This window comes from Lycium barbarum, chromosome 12 (genome assembly GCF_019175385.1).
Source record: "Lycium barbarum isolate Lr01 chromosome 12, ASM1917538v2, whole genome shotgun sequence".
Classification (NCBI taxonomy): domain Eukaryota; kingdom Viridiplantae; phylum Streptophyta; class Magnoliopsida; order Solanales; family Solanaceae; genus Lycium; species Lycium barbarum.
In genome coordinates, this window is record NC_083348.1 from 83,230,509 (window position 1) to 83,253,789 (window position 23,281).

General features: G+C 34.6%; 4 protein-coding genes across 4 annotated transcripts; 3 read left to right on the top strand and 1 right to left on the bottom strand.

Annotated features, from left to right (window-relative positions):
* Positions 1-1,584: 1,584 nt before the first annotated feature.
* On the bottom strand, positions 1,585-7,038 carry LOC132623447 (uncharacterized). The gene is made up of 4 exons (XM_060338202.1): positions 6,605-7,038; positions 5,622-5,756; positions 2,909-2,995; positions 1,585-2,170 (listed from the first exon to the last, which is right to left on the bottom strand). Exons 1-4 carry the CDS (start codon positions 6,731-6,733, stop codon positions 2,012-2,014), a joined length of 510 nt encoding a protein of 169 aa, XP_060194185.1. The 5' UTR covers positions 6,734-7,038; the 3' UTR covers positions 1,585-2,011.
* A 5,129-nt stretch (positions 7,039-12,167) lies between these two features.
* Positions 12,168-13,001, top strand: LOC132624550 (uncharacterized). Its single transcript, XM_060339314.1, has one exon. The coding sequence runs from the start codon at positions 12,168-12,170 to the stop codon at positions 12,999-13,001; it is 834 nt and encodes a 277-aa protein (XP_060195297.1).
* A 611-nt stretch (positions 13,002-13,612) lies between these two features.
* On the top strand, positions 13,613-14,143 carry LOC132624551 (uncharacterized). The gene has a single exon (XM_060339315.1). The coding sequence runs from the start codon at positions 13,613-13,615 to the stop codon at positions 14,141-14,143; it is 531 nt and encodes a 176-aa protein (XP_060195298.1).
* A 3,395-nt stretch (positions 14,144-17,538) lies between these two features.
* On the top strand, positions 17,539-18,157 carry LOC132623356 (histone H3.2). The gene has a single exon (XM_060338101.1). It carries the CDS (start codon positions 17,607-17,609, stop codon positions 18,015-18,017), a length of 411 nt encoding a protein of 136 aa, XP_060194084.1. The 5' UTR covers positions 17,539-17,606; the 3' UTR covers positions 18,018-18,157.
* Positions 18,158-23,281: the final 5,124 nt, after the last annotated feature.

Sequence of the window (23,281 nt, forward strand, 5' to 3'; positions counted from 1 at the left end):
CTTTTTGTACGGGTTTTAGAGGTATTCATGATGTTTACTCTAGTTTTCTGTATTATAGTTACATTTAATATATAGATTATGAGTTGAAAATTGTAATATTTAGTGGTATCGTGGTATTAACTATCAAATATTTTATCTTAAATGTAATATGTTAATTCATCTTGTAAATGTTTGTTATTTCGTCATAATTCTTTCATTTCATTTTTTTCTTGGCGTGTTCATTTTTTTTTCTCTCTCCTCATTCATTTTTCGCTTGGCGGGAGAGAGAGAACAATTGCAATTTGGTGTGACTTTGATGTATTTGAAGGATCACTTTCTTCTATAACAAAACGAATTTAAGGTGTGTATTATGAAATTAGTTAAGAGGATTAAAAAATAACATATCCGTGTTTAATTTAGTTATAATTTGGATCATCTAATAAAAAAATTAGTGTGTTAATATTGTCTTAGAAGAGTGATTAACCATTTTCATTCATAACCTAACTTGAAACTGTAATTACAGATTAACTTGACGCTGCAGTAGTTATCGGATCGGATCTGATTAGGCTATATAGGTAATTGATGCTTTTCTTGTATAAAACTATTTAGCCTGTGTATCAAGAGTTATCCAATGTTCCATATCAATTTTTATTTGGTTATTTTTTTATGTATTCCTTTTGTTTATAATTAGAAAGAACGTGGTAGGTGATAATTATTGGTGTATTTTATCAAGGATAGAGTTGGGGACTAAAATAAAAGAGTTCGTAGGGATGTTTTTTATCCATGCAAGAAAATAAGTATTGTTAAAAATCGTCCCTTTTACTTATACTCACCTACATCTTGACATGCTTCAGAATAACATATAGATTTTGTAGAGAGATCACATCTTTATTTAATAGAATTGCCGTATAACCTGCCAAAGCCATAACTTGCTTGGGATTGGATGTTGGAATTGAGGCGTGCTAATTGTTGGTTAGAAAATTAGTTCATGCAGAATGACAGAAAGAATTGAGTGCAAGAGATGATACAAGTGAATGCATTCACTTCATCTGATTTTATTTTATTTTTCTGAAAAAACATTCACTTCATCTGATTTCGATCTTAGTCCTTTTCTTGTTTCCTTTGAAATGCTATTAATATGTAGTATTTCTTATGGATAAAGAAGTTAACGAAAAGAAAAGGAATAGAAAAATTACAAGAATTGGAAAAAAGAATGAATGAAGAACTGACAAATTAATAAAACAATCAGCTGAGGGAACAGATCTTAGCCAATATTGTAACTTAACAGAGCTGCAACCTCGCCAAATAAATGCTAGAAATTATTCTCAAGACCACCTCATGGTACGACCGCCAAAGTGTATACTAGAACTCTATTTTCAATGTTGATGTGGCATAGTGAGATTGGTCCTTTTTACCCCACATTGAGAAAGATGATAGAAGCCTTTGTGGGCAGAATCCAGATCAATCAGCAAAAAGGTCCCTTTTGTGGGTGAGTAGAAAGAAAGGAAGAGCAAGGCATAAAGGACACACCCCACTATCCACCTTCAAGATTCCCTGTTAATTCATGATGCCACCCATTATATAGGATGTGATTGAACTGTAATAAAGGATAAATATTGGTGCTTTATATGTAATATGTATTACATAACTTTTGCAGATAAGGAGCATCTGGTCATAATGTCACCATATTGAACATTAGAACATGGCTGAACAGAAATCTCCAAATCCAACATTTCACAATTTTGCACCCTATGATGCTAAGTATACAAGTCTCTTAAGCATGTGCTGTTAGGCATATGTAAAATGAGTAGTATAGTGCCACAATTAGGAGGAGGACGTAGCAAAACCTCAGACTATGAAACTCTTGCTTCATAACCTCACAATATTGATCACATCAATGGAAATTTTCAAGATTCAACGTCATTTTCAGTAAGGAGCCTAGGCTTCTGGTTTACAGAAGGCATACGATTCTTGGCTCCAAAGAATGAGAAAAACAACTGATCATTTCGCTGTCAAAACTTCAGACAATAGATCATGCTGGTGTCGGGGACTTGGCTCCTTCAACGTGAGGAGGTCTGAAATTGAACACTCCAGCAAGTCCTCGTCCCTTCGCCAACTGTTCAAGCTCTTGAATTTTGCTTTTCATGCTCTCCATCTCTCTTGACAATGCTTCATCTCGTTCCCTCATTTGCTGAGAAAACACACAAGGACCTCAAATATAAACTCAAATAAGTTTCAAGAAGGATGAATTTCAGTTTATTATAAGATCTAATAGAGGTTTTGAACTCAGAGTCGTGATGTAATAGAACAGAAAAGGATTACTTCAGACAGAATTAATAAAAACTCAAAGTAGCAAATTACAACAGTTCCTTTGCTGCCGTAGAGCCAAAATGATCCAGGTTTATTAGGGTGCCTTATACAGGTTTAGAAATAGAAATAATAATAATAATAATAGTAGCATGTAATTAGAGGGATATTTGGCATATCCACCTTCCGCTCTAAGAGTTATATGCAACAGTATTGATGGATGTGGTGCAAACTTGGTCCGTTATTTGGCAATCACAGGGAGTAGATCAGCAACCGGTTAACTAAGAAGTGTTTGCTTTAGTGGACCATTCCATCAAATTATATTGACAGAAATAAGTAATCATAACCTAATTTATAATAATGATAAAAGGATGATGATGATGATGATTGTTAAGAAATGTACTTTGGCCTAACTCAACCTCCAAAGTTAGCTCTTAAACAATGAAGTATAACAAGTAACCATAAATTTGAAAAAGAGATGCTAAAATAGATGTTACCAAGATAACATCAAAGGAACAGCACATATACTTTGGTGTTTAGTGTTTTTGGTTTTTGGTCATTGATAAAGCAATGGAAGAGTTTGTCAAGACCAAACAAGTAACCAAGGAATTTAAGAGACTACCTCCAACTCTTGCTTGCGAAGTTCCTCCTTTTTAGCTTCTGATCGAGAACTTCTTTGGTATTCAAAGAAAAGTGCAGCAACTGCAACCTGTTTCAGCAATATAAACAAGTAGCCAAAGCACAAATTAGAGAACATAAAGGTGCTACATGCAAGATAGCAAAGTCAAGTGCCATTACATCACTCCAAACTGACCACCAATATCAACACATTCAACCAAATATAATGACGCCCACCGTGCTGCATTATTCATAATTCGTTACTGTGTCACTCACGAGAAATGGGCAAAAAAATGGAACAGATTATTGTTGCGCTGAAATTGGATATCTGAGGAAGAAAGAGAGGTTTTTCTTTTCAGATTTATCTTGCAGAAGCTATAAATATCCTCTTTCATTGAAATATTTCATCATTGACCACCTTTTCAGCACTTAAGTCACATCCACACCCCTCCCTTCTGTTCTTTTCCAGATTCCTTTTGCTCCAGCTCTCCGATAACAAGACCAAAAAGAAGGAAATTGCAGCAAGACAGGGTTTAAATGGACTTCCCAAATCTCTAATATAAGGGATTCTGAGAAGGGCCTGGGCTTCCCATTTTCATAGAGGACACTATACCCCAAAAGCTTTTTAATTAGTTATCTTGGTTTGTTTGGGTCAAGACCTGCCAAAGACTCAGAAAGTTGCTTTTGGGAACACAAAACCTAAAGGCCATTTACTGAGCAGCTTCTCAAAAAAATAGCTGGAGTTCTAGGATAAAAGCCATTGGGTTAATGAACACATAACCATGCGGCAAATCATGTTAATGGCTTTGAGACATGTCAAGACTGAGACAGTAAGGAATTTAAGAACCTCAACTCAAATAAATTAGCTGATAGAATTGCAACTACCCGATCCTTCCCTAGCATAAGATGCAGTCTAGGGCGACCAAGTTATAGGATACAAGTGCTTGAGGAAAAATATTACAACAAAAAACAATTGAATTGTTACATGCATAAGCTGTAGATCTAATTCTAAAATCACTTCTTCTAAACAAAAAATTGATTGGATAAAGCAACAGGCAGCCACTCATTCCAATTCCTATCGTGTAACATTATGAAATGTTAGACTAATGCTTATGAATTTGGCAAGATTAATAGACTTCCAGTGATCAAAATCAAATGTCACTTGTATGAAGGGGAATCTTTTTAACTAGGCAGGGATAGAAGATTAGAGTGGTTCCTGTAAGCCTGAGACACAAAATCATAGACATAATAAGAAAAGATGGGAGTAAGAAAAGAGTATGATTCCATGTGGTAGCTGGGGACCTTTAGTGGTCCAAAGACTTGCAGAGTCGATAGAGGTGGATGATGAATGCAGAAGAAGTGTATAAAGCATATGTACACTTAACAGAAGTATACTTACCGTAGCTATTGACAGATGGCACCATTAAAAATATTTCTCCAATAAATAGTGAAAATTGTAGGCTTCCTACTAAAGACATCCTAGCTTATAAGTTGCAAGTCACAATGATGTTTTAGGTTAATTTATCTGAAAGGAAGACATTAGGGATGTCTTCAGCATAACACATAGTGTTCAGTATGATCTAGTTTCGGCATTGATCGCTCAAAAATAAATATCAGAATTGTTAGGACCAGAGGTTAGGCCTTCTAATTTTAAGTCAATGTAATGGGCTCTAAAAGATACTATATGGACAAGCTGCCAAAAGAACAATAGTTTTGTAACATGACAGTACTCTATCAACAGCCCAAGCAAACTGATTAGAGACCCTGAACTTTGAACTTTTCGCTTATCCTCCATCCCAGCCATCATTCCACCAAAACGTATTCAATCAGCAAATACCAACATTGATGTAGTATTTAAAGTGGGTATTCAACATGGGATCTTTAAATTGGAGGAGTTTTCAGACAAAAGGACTTTCTCTTCCTTCTTCTACAAGTAAACAATTCACGACTATAATTACTCCAAAAATAATCAATAAGCTGACACAAGTAAGGTTAGTCATAAGAAAATCGTAACTCAATTCTGTGTTGTTCAATGGCACTAATTATAAGAACTACTAAGCTTCACACAGATCATCCAAAGCAGTATGCTTTGATATTTTGAAGATCATGCAAAAATTGTCATGAACAATTCTCAACTCGAATATATGTTGTGTAATAGCACTTAGATTAGGGGCTACTTCCTTTTTGAATTAAAAGCTTAGGAGCTACTTGCTTCATGCATGATCGGTCAGAGTAATACTCTTTGATCTTTTGAACATAGTAAGTCGAAATTTCAAATTTCAAACAAATTTTTAAAGCTAGCCGTGTATCTCGAGATAGTAGATATGAGACTTTCATGCATACAAGTTCCAGAGCTCTAAGTTTTGTGTTCCAAACTCTTCTTGGGAAAATAAATCACAAGGCAGTTGCACAGAGAAGAATTCAGTCGATACTTAAATATTGAAGCAAAGCAACTTCATTGCCCAAGATTTCAAGGGCTATGTGGATCATTAGGAGTTGCCACTGCTAGTCTGGGTAACAAAGTTAGCACGACTACTTCCATACTACAGTCAGAGTGCTTATCATGTTTTAAATGCACAAGATCTCAAACCTTGATTAGTTAGAAAATGGTATGTTCTTATCTAAACAATAATGATATGTAACAGTTAATGAACCGAGGAATCTTAGATAAATATCTAGACATGTCATCACAGAGTCAAGGGGGAAATAAGCAATACCGAGAAGACAAAAGCCTCTCCCAGAAGGTCAACAGCAGCTTGAACAGCTTTCTCCTCATCCAAAGGCCGTATTTCTACATTGGTTGCATGACCATATAACTTTCTTTGCATTGTTGTTGTCACCCGATGGTTTGCCTGCTTCCAGCAATGAATGTGTTCAAAAAGATGAAATTGAAATGCTAACTGAATTCTTAACATATAGTGAAGGAAAAAGTTTCTGAAAGATCGGTATTTGCATCTACAAACAAGACTTAAATAGCTGAAATAATGTACTGAAACTTAATAAAGAGAAATGCACAGTGGAATGCTTGCATTATTAGGCATGCAGAAAATTCTTTCCCAACAGCACTTACTGATCTATAGTATAATTTTTTTCTATAAACATGGTGTCTAGGCCAACTTAGCTTGCACACACCTCGATAATTCCACGGGTACCTGCTACCACCTACCAGCACAGGTACTAAAGTCTGTCCACCAAGTACTGATCTATACTACAATTATTGCCCTACAGGTTCAAATAGCCCCAATTAGATTCTCGTAACGTGATAAATCAGCAACAAGAACAACCCTTATGCTGAAAAAGACTAAGAGCTCTTACTAGGAAATGAATATATGCCCTATGTGGACACCAATTCTACACAAAATATCAAGTCCTCATACACATAAAGATTATAACTTTTGCTACTCCTATTCATTCTTTTCAGGATGAAGGGAGCAAAAGAAATGCACAATTTGTGACCTCTTCATTCTAATTAGCTATACCAAAAAGGAGATTAAGACCTCAAATTTATGCCCTATATAGTCCCCAGTTTAACCAAAGTAACAAAAACGACAAAGAAAAAGGAAGAAGTGGTGTGAATCGATTCTACATTGAAGAAAGAATGGAATATTCATCGATCAAATCATTCAACTCCATATTCCTTGTTTGATCAATAAAGAGGATAAATAACTAAACATCATTTTCCAAGATAATTGGGGATTACCTGGGCAATGCTGACAATGAAATTACGGAACTTGGGATGCAACCCAGCTTGTTGCTTAAGCCTACTGGCAATGGGTTTGCTCAATGTTTTCAATGCAAGTGTCCCAAGCTTAAATATTGGCAGTGCCATTATATTACTGTATCAACAATTTCTTGATCTGGGTACTCTAAAAGAAACCAATCAATGTTATAGAGGATTGTATATGCAAAGACGATCCATGTGTGTGTTTCTACAAGTACTTGTATATCTAAGCATTCATGAAATTTATTTCCTGAAAACTTGACCAGTTCAGAAAGGGCTGATTTCTTGAGGTATAAGCTAAATTGCGTGTGGGGTTAAGGGGCGAGTTCTTTTGATGGAAGTTGGAATGGATGCGTGATTGCAATGTGATGAAAACAAATGCCTATAAAATACTAGTAAAGATGTTTGAATATTCCTTCTACAGTGTGTAATTCGTTGACTTGTCTTGATTGGTGGATGGCTGAAAAGTCGAAATCAGACATCTTGGGGGTGTTTGGAAAAGGATTTTTTTTTTATTTCTCACCCGGTGTCCAGTATCTACATTCAACAAGTATTTTTTCATACCCAGAGTTTGAACCCGAGACCTCATATTAAGGGAGGAGCAACCTCCTCCGCTGCACCCAGGAGCGGATTTAAGTGGAGATAAGGGTGTTACCCGAACACTCTCAGCAAAAAATTACAATGTATATATAGGATAGATTTTCTATGTTTATGTACATCTATAACCTTTTGAACATCATGAGCATATGCAAAAAGTCAGTTCAAGTGGTCCAGGGTGTTCAAAATTGTCTCTAGCAATTTAGGTTCTATTCCTATCAACAACATTAATTTTTATATTTAGCTTTTGTTATTTTTTTCAAACCTCCTGAGTGAAAATCCTTAATCCTTTTGATGGTATGTCAACTAATACAGACTTAACTGGAGGTGCGTGCTCAATTGGGGAGCAGGGCAAATTGGATAACTTAACTTTCCATTAAAAGTTAGAATTGTAGAAAAGATAAATTGTGGGGGAAATGGGTTAAAAATGATATTCCCTTCGTCCATTTTTCTTGTCGTATATTTTTGCTTATCTAATTTGGAAAACTAAAATATAATTTACCATTGTATACCTATTTTACCTTTGTTATTAATTATTAGGCTGGAAACTTCAACAAATTGTTAGTGGCTGCATAATTTTTCAATCAGTAGATGACTTAGTAATAATTAGAGGCGATATAGTAAAATTGTCGTTCTATTTATGGCCCATTAAAGGATGTGTCAAGTCAATACAGCTAAAATGGACCGAAGGAATAGTATATTTACCTTTGCTCATGATTTAATTTTACCACTGTAGTATGTGCATGATCCAATTTCACCTCAGTACTACGTGAAGAGTTTAGAAGGATCGTAAAAGAACTACTCTAGCAATAAGTAGAAGTATAATTCCATAATATAATTCCATAACTTTGCAATTTGTTGCAATTTAAAAGAGGGTAGTAAATACTCTCATTAGATTTTTTTCATCACCACCCATAAATAATTGTGGTGCATTTAAGTTGTACGTATGCTCAAGTGAAAAATGAGAGCAACTGAGGTGCTCAGAGAAGAACGCAAGCAAAAAGCGAGTCATCAAGAAGTGTGAGAGCAAATCAAATACTATAAGAGAGAGTGACGAAGAGAGTTGCTGGAGCGTGAGTAAAAGATTAAGTGTAAAGAAGTGTAAGACTGAAACTCATTTTTAATCCGCAATAATAAAATTTGAATTGTGAGCGACCGACTATGTTATACAATATTCAATATTAGGATTTCATTATGTAATCCTCTAAAATAGTTTATCAGAAAATACTTGACATATTTTTCTTCAACAATTAGATTGTGGAAACTAGCACTATATACGAAGTATTGAAAAATCATAAACATGAAAGATGCGTTTATTCCAAGCTAGTGATTCATTCAAGATAGAATATGCTGGCAAACGGGTGGAGAGATGGTGGAGATAAAATTGAGTATAGGGGCAAAATTGAATCATGCGTATAGTATTAGGGTGAATTTGATCCACTTTAATTTAATTATGACAAGTGGAATAAAAATTATTAATTAAAAATAAAAATACATAGAAAATAAGGTTTGTTAGACTAAAAGGGCAATTTTGAGCCACTTTGATTAAGGTGGGGTAGATTCGAGACCATCTTTAAAGGACGATTAAGTTGTCTAATTTCACATAGTCCAGAGGCTCTTTTTATCTTTTTTTGGTAAATTGTACTACTACTACTACTATGTCAAATCATTTCTTTATTGAGAGAATAATACTTTTGGTCCCTCAAATTAATAGATTCTGAATTTGATCCTTATGATATTGTAGACATTAAAATTTTGTGGAACTTTACAAGTTAAGCCCAATATGTGTTAGGGTTTCTTGGAGACTACTCTACCCTAAACTCTAAATCGTGTCTATAAAAGGGGGCACATATTCCCTTGAAAAGACATATCAGATATCTCATAAACTCATGGGTATTCAAGAAGAGGTCAATATGTGGCCGGATATTTCTTGACAACCAAATACTTCAAGAAGATCCACAATATCCTTTCATGGAGATCAAATACATCCCAAGAAAGTCCACATATCCAAATCCAAATCATCCTACGTTCTAGAAATAAGCTAGTACGACCCTCGAATTACGGAGAAACATTAGGAGAGAAGAATCAAGAGAGTAAACAGATCTTGTACCCGCAATATTCATCAATAAAATCTATGTTTCAACATGTTTTGTTTGTGGTTGTGATTTATTTCCGCATATTAGAATGTGTTGCAAACAAATTGGCACGCCCAGTAGGACCAAATCTGCCCTTCATATATGCCAAATCTGGAGCCACAAAACTGCAAACATGGAAGCTCCATTTTTATGGGTACTTCAAGTCTCGTCTTAGAGTTTCAACAAGTCTACACTCTAAAAAACCTTGAAGTAGGAGGCATTTGTAGACAGTGAAATTTCATCGAATTTGAAATAGGACTTTACAAGATGAGTTCAATCCATCTTCAAACTCTAAGGTAGGCTAGGGTTTCTTGGAGGCTACTTTACCCAAAACCTTAGCTCACGCCTATAAAGGGACACATATTCCCTAAGAAAAGCATCTCGAATATCCCACAAACTCTGGGATATTCATAAAGAGATCAAGGCATCAAATATCTGCCTTTCTCAAAGCTTGCCCGATGTTCTTGGAGATAAAGTCTTCGTATGTTCGAGAAATACGCTACTAATGGCCCTCGAATCACGGAGAAAATTAGGAGAGAAGAATCAAGGGAATAAATAAAATTGTACTCGCATTCTTTATCATTAAATGGGTATCACTCTTTTTTTTTTTTTTGTCGTTGCAGTTTATTTTTCATATTTGAAAATTTGTTGCAAACAAATTGACACGCCCAGTGGGGCCATTATGCCCTTCATCTCTTCCCTCACAAATAAAAAACAAAATCGAATCACCGAGTGATTCCTCACCGAAGTTGCAAAATCGCAAAGATGAACACACGTGATCGTTGGCTACTCTGAAACGTGACTAGTGAAATCAAGAGGCCAGACTTATGGTGCAAATTGATTTCTCTGGGAATTGAGTTTGAATTAAGCTTGTGTGCAAATTAAAGTCTGTTCAAACTTGTCCTGCGTGGATTTGATACTACTCTTTAAGAAAAGGGATGGATTTCAGTCCATGTCCAAAGTGGGTACAGTTAGTTTTACCAAGGCCAAAAGACACTGTAAAATAATAATAATCCAAGGGTATCTCTTAAACCCTTGAGACGATTGTCATCTTTCATTATTACTTCAAGTCTCGTCTTTGAGATTCGCCAAGTCTATACTCCGACAAGTCTTGAAGTAGGGGGCATTTGTAGACATCGAAATTTTGTGGGACTCTACAAGTTGAGTCCAATATCTGTTAGGGTTTCTTGGAGACTATTCTACCCTAAACCCTAGATCGTGTCTATAAAAGTGGGCGCATATTCCCTTGAAAGGACATCTCAGATATCCCATAAACTCATGGGTATTCAAGAAGAGGTCAATATGTGGCCGGATATTTCTTGACAACCAAATACTTTAAGATGATCCACAATATCCTTTCATGGAGATCAAATACATCTCAAGAAAGTCCACATATCCAAATCCAAATCATCCTACGTTCTAGAAATAAGCTAGTAACGGCCCTCGAATTACGGAGAAACATTAGGAGAGAAGAATCAAGGGAGTAAATATATCTTGTACCTGCAATATTCATCAATAAAATCTATGTTTCAACATATTTTGTTTGTGGTTATGATTTATTTCCGCATATTATAATGTGTTGCAAACAGATATATCAACATATTTAACCTTCATTTAATTAAAATAATTAGAAGCAATCAAAACTTCTGTTTATCTAAAAAACAATTAGAAGCAAGACAAGTATGTGTATTGGCAAGAACACTGTGGGCAACTAGAAGCAAGACAAGTAGCATCTGATTGACATTTGGGTTTTAATTTATTAGTGGGTCGATCGGGCCGATTAAAAAGAGTTTAAATGAGTTAGTAGATTTAATTGGAAAAAAGTGCCACGTAATCACTACGCACGAAAATTAAGGTGAGACATGAGAATTTAACGCAGTAGCAGCCCAGGGTGTTCACCCGAACACCCTCGGCGAAAAATTTCACTGTAGATATAAGGTAAATTTTCTGAATTTATGTAGATATATATATTTTGAACACCCTCACAGCAAGGAAAAGGATAGCTCAGTGGTTTCAGGGTGTTCAAAATAAACCTATGAGTCCCGGGTTCAAACCTGAGGGACAGCATATTTTTTAAAGTTTAGGCTCTTATTAGTTTTTCCATTTAACTTCTGAAAAAGAAACGACACCGTTTTGGTGCTTCTTATTTTTTTTTCTTTTTCTTAAACGTGGTGGAATAGGGATTTTTAATCCCAAAAATCCAAAAGTCAAAATCAGTTCCCAAAATAAAACCTTGTTTCCACGGTTCCACCAACACTTGGGAATAACAATTCACAATTTACAAAGCACCGCCTCAGCCACCGGATCACCGCCGGCCGGCCGGAATTTCTTTCCAACTACAGTAGCTTTCTTTGGTGACTGGACAACTGGCAAGCAACTTAGCAACATATTCTTGCAAGATTTTAAATCATTGTGAATACTGATAACTGAATCATGTTAATATTATATTGATTTTGCGTATTGGTGTCCTTTTTCTAATATGGACTATGGTGCTCTAAAGTTTTCTCATTTTTGGAGAATAGCTCCGTTTATGTTCTTATCTTTATGTCATTATGTGATCTTCATTTTTTCTCCTTCTCTCTGTATTATTGAAGAAACCATATTTTCCTTCTTTTTTCTATGAGCACCAAAAGATAGAACACCCCCATTTTTCCATCATTCCATCCAAGTGATTATAAACTATTTCTTCTCCTTATATATACATACACAGTTCACAGACTCACAGTTGTTAAATGTTAAGTGTCTAATGTTGGATTTGCATTAAGATATTTATGTGATGAATCAACTATCTTATACAGATTCAAGAGTCAATGAAGAAGTATTTCACCAAGGTATCAAATTCAAGTTCAGGCTATCATAGTCAACCAAATCGGGAAGAAAACGTGAATCATTTAGTAGCACCATTGCAATTTTCTCAGGAGTTCGATTTAAGTTCTTTAGAGGCTGATCCAGGTGAAAGAACTCAGATCTTGGACTTTCATCAAAATCATCGTGATGCTATTAGAAGAGATTATCTTCAAAAACGTCCTTGTCAACCTCAATTGAAAGTTTTTCCTCAAACGTTGATTTCTGGAGATATGCGTCGTTTCAATCGTGATTGGTATGTTGAATTTCCTGATTGGTTAGAATATAGTCTAAGTAAAGATGCGACCTATTGTTTGTATTGTTATTTATTTAAGGCCAATAGCAATCGTCAAGGTGGAGGTAATGTATGGTCTGGTTTGGGGTTTAGGAATTGGAACAAAAAGGATAGTTTGGCAAAACATATTGGTGGGACGAATAACATCCATAGTCAATCAAAAAGAAAATGTGAAGATCTAATGCGGCAACAACAATCTATTCATGCTGCATTTGATAAGCAACTTAATCAAGATAAGCATGGATATGAGATTCGCTTAGCAGCTTCAATTCGTGTAGTGAGACTTCTTGTGAAACAAGGATTGACATTTCGAGGTCATGATGAATCTAAAGCATCGCTTAACAGAGGTAATTTTCTTGAAATTCTTTCATTTTATGCTCAAGAGTGTGATAAAATTTGTAGCTTTGTATTGGAAAAGGCTCCTCAAAATGATCAAATGACTTGTCCAATGATTCAAAAAGAAATTGTGCTTGCTTGCAAGATTGAAACAATAAGGGTATCATAAAGGAATTAAATGGTGACTATTTTTCCTTATTGGTTGATGAATCTTTTGATGTATCACGCAAGGAGAAAATGGCGGTTGTTTTACGATATGTTGATAGAAGGGGATTTGTGATGGAGCGACTTCTTGACATTGTTCATGTTAAAAATACTAGTGCTTTAGCTTTAAAAGGTGCAATTGTCAATTTACTTTCTCAACATTCCTTGAGTCTATCTTGTGTGCGTGGACAATGCTATGATGGAGCAAGTAATATGCAAGGTGATATCAATGGCCTTAAAATGTTGATTAAGAAAGAAAGTAGATCGGCTCATTCCATTCATTGTTTTGCTCATCAACTTCAATTAACTCTTGTTGGTGTTTCAAAAAAATGTCTTCAAGTGGGAGAACTAGTACATTCGGTTTCGGATATTTTGAATGTGTTGGCGACTTCTTATAAACGTATGGATGAATATCGAGAATCTCAAAGGAAAAGAATTCAAGAGGCTTTAGAAAAGGGCGAGCTTAAAACTGGTAGGGGCTTGCATAAAGAACTTGGTATTTCTAGAGCTTGTGATACTCGTTAGGGATCTCACTTTAAATCTTTTAATTGTTTTATTCTTCAATTTGGTACAACAATGGATGTACTTGATACTATTGTTGAAACTGCACATAGTTTGGATGAAAGTGCCACGGCGACGGGATATATCAGAGTTGCTCAAACGTACGAGGTTGCATTCATGTTACATTTGATGAAAGAAATTTTAGGAATTACAAATGACCTTAGTACATGCTTACAAAAAAAGGAGCAAGATATTGCGAATGCCATGCGACTTGTTAATGTGGCAAGGATAAGGTTGCAAGAGCTAAGGGAAGATAAAAGATGGGATTTGTTTGTTGCTGAGGTATCTACGTTTTGTGTCAAGTATAATATTGTGGTACCTAATTTTGATGAGTCGTATGTTAACTCGGGGAGATTTCGGCGTAAACCTGCTGATTATACTTTCTTGCATCATTATCATGTTGATGTATTTTGTAAAATAATTGATTGGCAACTGCAAGAACTTAATGATCGTTTTGATGAGGAGACAACTGAGTTGCTTTATGGAGTTGCTTGTTTGAATCCGATAGACTCATTTTCAAGTTTTGACATCCAGAAAATAATGTGAATGACTAAATTATATCTTGATGACTTTGATGAATTTAGTATGTGTTCTCTTGAGAATCAACTTGCGAATTACATTATTGATGTTCGTGATATTGATAAAAGGTTCTCTGATTTAAATGGGCTTTGTGATCTTTCAAAAAGACTGGTTCAGACAAAAAAGCATTCATGTTATCCTCTTGTATTTCGTTTAGTGAAATTTGCTTTGCTTCTTCCAGTTGCCACTGCATCCGTTGAAAGAGCTTTTTCGGCAATGAAGTTTATTAAGAATGAGTTGCAGAGTCGAATGAATGATGAATTCTTGAGCGGTTGCATGGTTCCTTTTGTGGAAAAAGATATGTTTAATGATGTTTCTAACTGATGATATTATTTTGACTTTTCAAGCAATGAAACCTCGTCGAGTAGTGCTATAAATGTACTCAAGAAGTATTAGTAGAGATCCTTTTTTGTATTTTGTACTTAGCACCCTTATTCTAGATTGATACATTGTAAAGGGCTAACTTTTTGTGCTATTGTAGTCACTACATTTCTATTCCTGTTACTTTGAGATCCTTTGTAATGGAACTAACTCTTTGTACCTATGTATTATTACATTCTCTGGAATTGTGTCTTTTTGGGCTTGTTCGCACGTTTACATTTTATTTTCCGAACCCCCTGGACGAAAATCCTGGATCCGCTAGTAGGGGTAAACATGACCTTTTTTTATAGTACAAGGACAAATAAGGACAAATATGGTCCTAAAGTGAACGAAAAAGGCAAATATGTTGAAAAAGTATAACAAATAGCAAATATAGCTTATTTGTGAGAGTACAAGGACAAATATGACCCTTTTCCGGAGTTACAATATATAGATTGTTTATGCAGTAGTAAATAATAATGTCAAAATCGCTATGGTGAAAAATAATAATTCGTGAATTGTTAAAGGATGAACAATAATACGGTTCTTTATAGATTACCTATTTTAACAGTTATTTTTTTTTTTGCATTTTGATACGTTTCTTCGCGTATTATTAGTACATATTCTTAATCTGCATTTTAACCCGTGTAAAATAATACTATCACTTAAATTCTACTATAAGTTATGTTAACATTAGAAATACATTATTTTTGCTGATGATATCAAACACCACAATAGACTCTTATGGTTTGGCCCTTCCCCGAATTCCGCGCATAGCGATAACTCAATGCACTTGGCTGCCCTTTTGATATCAAACGCCGCATAAATGTAGTTTAATATATTGTTGTATTAGTTATACGTGTATAATATCAATAATGTAAAATGTTATATCGAAAATATATTCACTAAAAAGTAGGCCTTTAGCTAAAGAAACCAAATATTTTTCACTTTATTTGTAATTTTTGAAGTTAAAGTTGTGTTTGGATATAATTTTTGTAAAAAAATTTTGGTTGTTTGTATATACAGAAAGTGGAAAAAAGACGAAGTAAAAACAGTACTTTAAGTGTTTTCCAAAATCCAAATACAACTTCAAATAAAGTGAAAAAACTTTCGGAAAAAAAGTGAATAATTCTCGTAAGTACTAAATTTCATACAAGGATTAAACATTCTTATTCCTCAAACCAAACAATCCCATAAGTGGTCGTTTGGTTGCTAGTCAAAATAGTCCCGGGATTACAATCCCGGGACTAATTTATCCCATCAGTTGGTATTATTTTATACCATCTGAAAGATGGTATAAAATAATCCCAGTATAAGTGGGTTAAGAAGGTATAAGTTGAGTTATTCCAGCACTAATTTTTATACCACGTTTGGTGCAAGGTATAAAATAATCTCGGGATAAATCTATACCTTATACCAAACGTGGTATAAAAATTAGTACTGGCATAACCCATTTTATACCTCAAACCAAACGACCACTAATTGTTTATAGTGTTTATTACTGGAATCACAAAACTGAATTAGTCTAAGGCCCCGTTTGGATATGGTTTGAAATTATGTTTGGACATGCAATTTGGATATTTTAAGGAGTATTTTCACTTATAGAAATAAAAACCCCACAAGTTGTGAAAACTATCAAAACATTCTCAATTCTTATACAATCTTACCAAATGAGCAAGTCATAATTCATAACAAAATTAATACGCTAATTCATAACAACCGACTAAAATTAATTCTAAAAGACATTTCTAAAAATACAACATCAATTGATCAAATTTTAGTTCAATAAATAAAATTGGTAGACATATATAAATTAAAAGGTTGGTAGACATAAATAAAATTTGGTGAAAGTTAATGAGATTAATAAATGATTGATGGGGGTAATTGTTAAAAATATCTACCAACATATGGGTCTTTTTTTTTTTTATAAAATATAAACTTATGGATTAAATTTTATATTTAAAAAAATTGAAACCATGACTGAAAACGCATGTCCAAACGCTGGTTTGAAACCATGGTTTGAAAATTGATGGCCAAACGCCTACTGCCATGGTTTGAAACCCCAAATCATCCAAAAAGACATGATTTGGGATTTGAAACCATGGTTTCAACTTTTTAAATATAAGATTTAACTCATAAGTTTATATTTTGTAAAAAAAGACCCATAAGTTGGTAGATATTTTTAACAATTATCCGCATCAATCATTTACCAATCTCATTAACTTCCACCAGTTTTATTTATGTCTACCAACCTTTTAATTTTGTAAAAAAAGACCCATAGTTTAATTTTATTTATTGAACTAAAATTTGATCAATTGATGTTGTATTTTTAGAAAGGTCTTCTAGTTTTAATTTTGAGCCGGTTGTTATGAATTAACATATTAATTTTGTTATGAACTATGACTTGCTAATTTGGTAAGATTGTATAAGAATTAAGAATATTTTGATAGTTTTCACAACTTGTGAGGTTTTTATGTCTATAAGAGAAAATACTCTTGTTTTGATAGTTTTCACAACTTGTGGAGTTTTTATGTCTATAAAAAAAAATACTCCTTAAAATATTCAAATCACATGTTCAAACCTGATTTCAAACCATATCTAAACTAAGCCTAAGCTATAAAAGATTTGATAAGCTATATACTCAGGCTGAAACGGAATAAATGCATATTTCAATGTTTACCACCGATGCCTAAAACCCCTCGGAAAATGTAACCCGTAGATAAATACAGAATCGACGTACCTGATTATCCCACCTATTCCCAAAACTCAAAACAATCCACGTCATCGATCCGCAACTTAAAGCACAGTATAAACCAATCACAACCATATATTCACACACCCATGCAATTCTTAACCAACGCCTGCGATCACCTTTCATCTCCACGTCATCAATCCACAACACCAAAAAAACAACACCCAAATCCAAATCTCCTCCATCCATTCAATCAACGGCCAAGATCACTCCTCCTCCCCCCTCCCAAATCTCTTTAAATTCTTCCCTCCTCTCATCCTTCACCATCACATACATTCAAAAAAACTCAAAATCCTTCAATAAACCCTAATTCTCAAAATGGCTCGTACAAAGCAAACAGCCCGTAAATCCACCGGAGGAAAAGCACCACGTAAGCAATTAGCCACAAAAGCAGCTAGAAAGTCAGCTCCGGCTACTGGAGGAGTGAAGAAGCCTCATAGATTCAGGCCAGGGACAGTGGCGCTTCGAGAGATCCGTAAATACCAAAAATCAACTGAGCTTTTAATACGTAAACTCCCGTTCCAGCGTTTGGTTCGGGAGATTGCTCAGGATTTCAAGACTGATTTACGTTTCCAGAGTTCAGCTGTGGCTGCGTTACAAGAAGCTGCTGAAGCGTATCTTGTTGGGCTGTTTGAGGATACTAATTTGTGCGCGATTCATGCTAAGAGAGTTACTATTATGCCTAAGGATATTCAACTTGCTAGGAGAATTAGGGGTGAGAGGGCATGAATGTAAATCTATTAATGGTGACCATTTGTAGTTGGCTGTATGGTAGATGCTTTTTAAGAGTTTTCATTCAGAATTTTCTCGATTCTGGATATCTATGTTGAATTCCAAGTATTCTAATGAATTATCAGCATTTTGCTAAATTGACGTCTCTTATTTTATTTTATATATAATATATGTCTATTAACATGTATGTTTAATATGTGAGCATGTATGTAAAACATTACTCTTCTTGGTCCAAAATAAGTGTCCAATTTGATTTTAGCATATCCTTTGAGAAAGTAATACTCCCTCCGTTTCAAATTATGTAAACCTATTTATTTTCTGTTTAAAAAGGTTTAGTGAACAATTATTATGAATTGGAGGGTGTAACTTTTAAGTTGTGTTGTAAATTCAAATTAGCTGTCGTTGGTTTTGACTTTTGCTCGTGTGCGAGTAATTATGAACTAGTAAAAAGAGTTCAGATAATTCTTCAGTTGAGGTTTATTTTACTGGTGCTGCAGTACTGCTATATATGATATTCATTTTATTGTAGCTGTTGATTTATAGTTCCTTTTTATAGTTTTTTTCCCCACTATTCTCATATTTCTTGGAAAAATCCATGCCCAATTTTGGTTTATTTTAAAGGAATTGAAGAACATGATTGATAATTATGATAATTGTAGAAATTATCGTGAAGATTTATTCTGACGATGATGTCCATAGAGCAGAGGTGGATTTAGGATTTAAACTCTATGGGTTCAATCATTTGATTCTTAGCATTAAACTCATTATATTTTTAAAGTTATGAGTTCATATCTACTATTTATAACAATTTTACTAATTTTTTGCACATAAATTTATGCTCCGTATCGGAAGTTAGGGGTTCAATCATCTAACATGCTAGATATGCCTCTGCCATAGAGCATAGTAGTTTTGTGGGATTAGTATGTGATATTATCAAATGTTAACCTATAACTTTGACTATAAAAATCCATCTTGAAAACAGTCTTTTTGTAGGGAAGCAACGATATAGTTGGATTAGTTACAGCTTTACAGGTAGCATGGGTGTATAGCGACTACTATCAAAACCATTGATTCGTTATTTACCATATGGATTAGTCACTCTATTTATGTCCCTATGCTTTTAATTCTGAAAAGTGTCTCGTTACAATGTATGGATTAAAATGTAGAAAATATAAATGATAGCAAACCTGCATTTTCAATTCATGTGAATCACTAATCAGTCTCCTTAAAGTCACGACTGGTATTCTCCTAACTGATAATATCTCAAATTTCAACGACTGTTGATCTATATCTGCCTTGGTGAAGTCTAGGATTTTCTGGAGGTAAAGTATCCATAACTGACAGACACAAGGCTTGCCCTACAAGTGTCATAAATATTTGCAGAACCATCCAATTTTAATGATAATCCACTAGTCCTCCCTTCTTTTTATCCCTTTTATTCTCTTGCAGTTTTGAATACCACTTTAATGACATTTTCATGTACCTCTTGCCAGTCTTTGGTCTTGGCTGCCCTGCAACATTGGGTCAAATCTCACTTTCTTTGGAGAGTTGTTCCTTTATCAAGCATCTCTTATGGAACACTCATCCTTTTGCTAATCTTTTCTCCATCTGTTCATGCCAAACCAACAACATTAGGATCATCTCATTTATCAAACCAACCAATTATGGCTGGTACTGTATATTTGAGAACTAATAGATTTGAGGTTAAACTAGAAGGCATTACCTTTAAGGCCAAAGAGTTTGAATCTTTATGCACAATTGATTTTCTTTTCCCAGAAGGTAAGATTTGGGTTCGTCCACCCATTGTTGGCCTAGACGTTATGCGCCACCCTCGTGATCCCTCCATAATCTTGGTTCTCTTGTGTTTTGGAGTAGGTTGTCTGATCCTTAGGTTTCTTTCTGGGGAACAACTACCTGATCCTGTGCTAAAATTCCTTACGGATGAGAGGATCCGTTTTGTTGGTTTTGGAATCCCCGAAAAGAAAGATTTGTTCCCATTTGAGGAATTAGGCTTGACTAAAGATAAAGTAGACATTGGCTATATGGCCACAAAGTATTTCAACAATCCCAAGTATAAGAGGTGCGAACTAGGCGAGTTGGCACGCAAAGTTCTTGGGATCAAGAGAATGATAGGTCTTACGGAGGCTTCATCCTTTGCGAGACATGAGCAAATCAAATGCGCTATCTGTCAACTTTTCATATCCAGTGTGATTGCCATGTCATTATTGACTACAAATGATAAGAAAAAACTGGCAGATGCTCCAAAGAAGACCTCATTTTTAAAGAATTTATCTTCTCTGCCTTTGTTGAGTGAAGGATGGTTCAAATTGCCTAAAGGGAGAAAGGCAGGAGACAAGAACCTTTCGTTGAAAAGACGTACAGATGTTCTTGTTCGGACATCATCAGAGGAAGAAGAATATTCTGTTGACAAAACTGTAAACAAACATAAAGAAGGTACAAACTGTAATGATTTACTACAAGCCAAAATTGCAGAGTTTACCTTCTGTGATGATTCTGCTGACTTTTGGGGTGATGATAAAGAAGACGCCATGGTTGATGACCGTGTCCAAGGCAAAAGTACTGAGTGTAACTTAGATGATGGTGTCTCTCTTCGTATAAGTGGTGGTGAATTCGGTTCTGGTGAGGATCTTGTCCTAGTCAAAGTTAGTGAGGATAAATCAGGTGATGGTTCTGCTTATGCCAATGCTAAAGACATTAGTGCAAATGATGATGATTACAAAGAGGAAGCATTAGTCTTTTTGGAAAAAAATAATCCCAAGAAGGAGGCAGCCTATTTGTCAAAAAGGCCTCTAAAAGGGATATTGAAATGTCCATCTGCAGGTCAGGAAGCTTGGAATTCACTTTGTCCTAACCCTGATTCCCCTCTATCAGTGGACAATGCTAAAATCACATTGAGAAGAGCCAATTCCAAGGGGTGTAATGTTAGCTTTCAAGAACAGTGGCTGTGTAACTGATGGTATACATTCCACGCCCGCTATGTCTTCATATTGTTTTCGTGTGTGTTTGGAACCTCTAGTGCCATCGCTTTGTACATTTTCTGTTGAGTTTTTGGTTAAATATAATTATTATTTTAAGTTTAAAAGTTAAATGAAAGGATGTGTCTTTTAGTAAAAGGGTGTGTTGGTTATTAAATAATTTATCAAACGATACTTTGCAGACAACTTTTCTTTCTCTACGAAGTAACTTTCTCTTCTTCTAAAACCTTGCAAACACACTTTCTTCTCCTATTACAAAAACTTAAGTTCAAGTTCAAGTTTTTGCTTTCCTATAGAATTTCTTCACTAGTTGCTTAGTGCAGAAAATTCATAGGCTTGTTATATCCAATAAAACTATTTGCGTAAATCCCATAGCAATCTTGCAGAGGAGAGAGAGTAAATATAGTTTTTAGGAAAACGTTTCGTACGTGTTTCAATTCTTCAATCCAATGTCTTTGTTCATATTTTCCAACAATCTAAAAATGATATTTTAAAATTTGGTTTGGGGGCATCCGGCGGTTCTGTTGCGCTGAAGTTTGACGATGTTCTTTACAATCTGAAGTAGAAGAATTGTTTTGTTTTGGTTGGGTATATAATACGGAGTAATAATCTTTGGTGGTATTTGTCTGTCCCCTAGAAAACCAATTCGTTGTCTTGGTTTCTCCTTTTAGATTCACTGGGTATACTTTTTCCCATCCATTTTTGTGTTCTTGAAAGATTGTTCATTAATACGGGGCTGGTAACTATGTTACTGATTTGTTTCCGGAAAATATTGATCTCAATGTTTATGAGGATATCCTGAATATGGAAGATGAGTTTGAGGAATTTCTCCAATCATCTAAAAGTGGACATCAAGGAATTAAGTTATCTCTCTATGTCTATGGTGTCAATGGGATGTCATGATATTGTTTACCCACTGTTGCACTGTTTTGGATTGGCTTGCCAAATTATGGGAAATTGAAAAGGATGAATATTGGGTTTTGTTACACTTGGTGGCACAAAAGGTAATCTCCCTAGTATTCTGGTCGGTGGTCCACGTTCGCAGGCAGAATTAAAAAATTGTGGAGAGCAGTACTTAAACCTTCTGCAGGCTGCCTTATTCTACTGGATTGCTAAAATTGAAAAGAGACTATCACGAACAAATTGAAATTAGAGGCCAAAGCAACTACTTCAAAGTGGAGATAGAAGAAAGTAATAATTGAGTTTTACTTTCTTAAATTCACTTATTATTTATTTATAAATTTTTGCTCATTGTGATTTTGTGAAATTTGTTTTCATAAATATTAGGGTAGATAACTCATTTTGTGATGATCTTGATATGCATGATAATTATGAAAAACAATATCTCATGGTGATTTGTTATTCTTGCATAAAGATCATGTAAAGTTTACTTTCAAGTTGTACAATGATATGAGATATTACATTGTTTACAAGTGTGTGTCTATACTTGAAAGTTGTTACAAGAATATGAGATTTAGAGAACATGAGTCAATGAAGAGTTTTCTCTAAATGTGATATGAAAAGACACTTGATATATTCAAAATGTGGGGCTATTTGACTTATGTTTAGGAGTCAATATTGGACTTATTTTTATGCCTTCAAAAGCGAAAAGTTGTGTTCTTTCATGAACGGGGTGTCAATTTTTTTTTAAAAAAATGTTGTCATTTCATGAATACTTGAAAAGTTGTATGTACAACTACTTGTGCTAGTTATTTGTTCATATGTTGTGACAAGCAATGATATGAATAACATAAATTATAAATTAAATACGAAAAAATGGAAACGATGAGGTTTTCTTTCTTCCACATTCAAAATAAGGGATCTTGGACAAATTAATACTATATTGTGTATCAAGAATAAACGAAATAGTGGGGGTTATGCATTGAGTTAATCTCATTACATTGAGAAAGTGCTAAATAAATTTAGTCACTTCAACATAAAAGAGGTCAATACCCTATTTGATCCTAGATCGAGTTAACTAATAATGATGGAAGAATTATAGCTTAACTTGTATAAGCAAGTGAATTATAGCTTAATTTGTGTAAGCAAGCGCTATTGGAATGGTCAGTAGTCGAGTTCTTTGTTTTCTTTAGAAAACTAAAGATTTGATAAACTCTAAGTTTCACATACTATTTTATAAGGATATACCGTGCAAGTTGATATCGAGTATGTGAGAAAATAAATTTATCACATGATGAGCGTTTATCTTGGGAGGAGGTGAAATTTATTGAAATCAAGAATATACTTGCATAAGTAGAGCAAAGA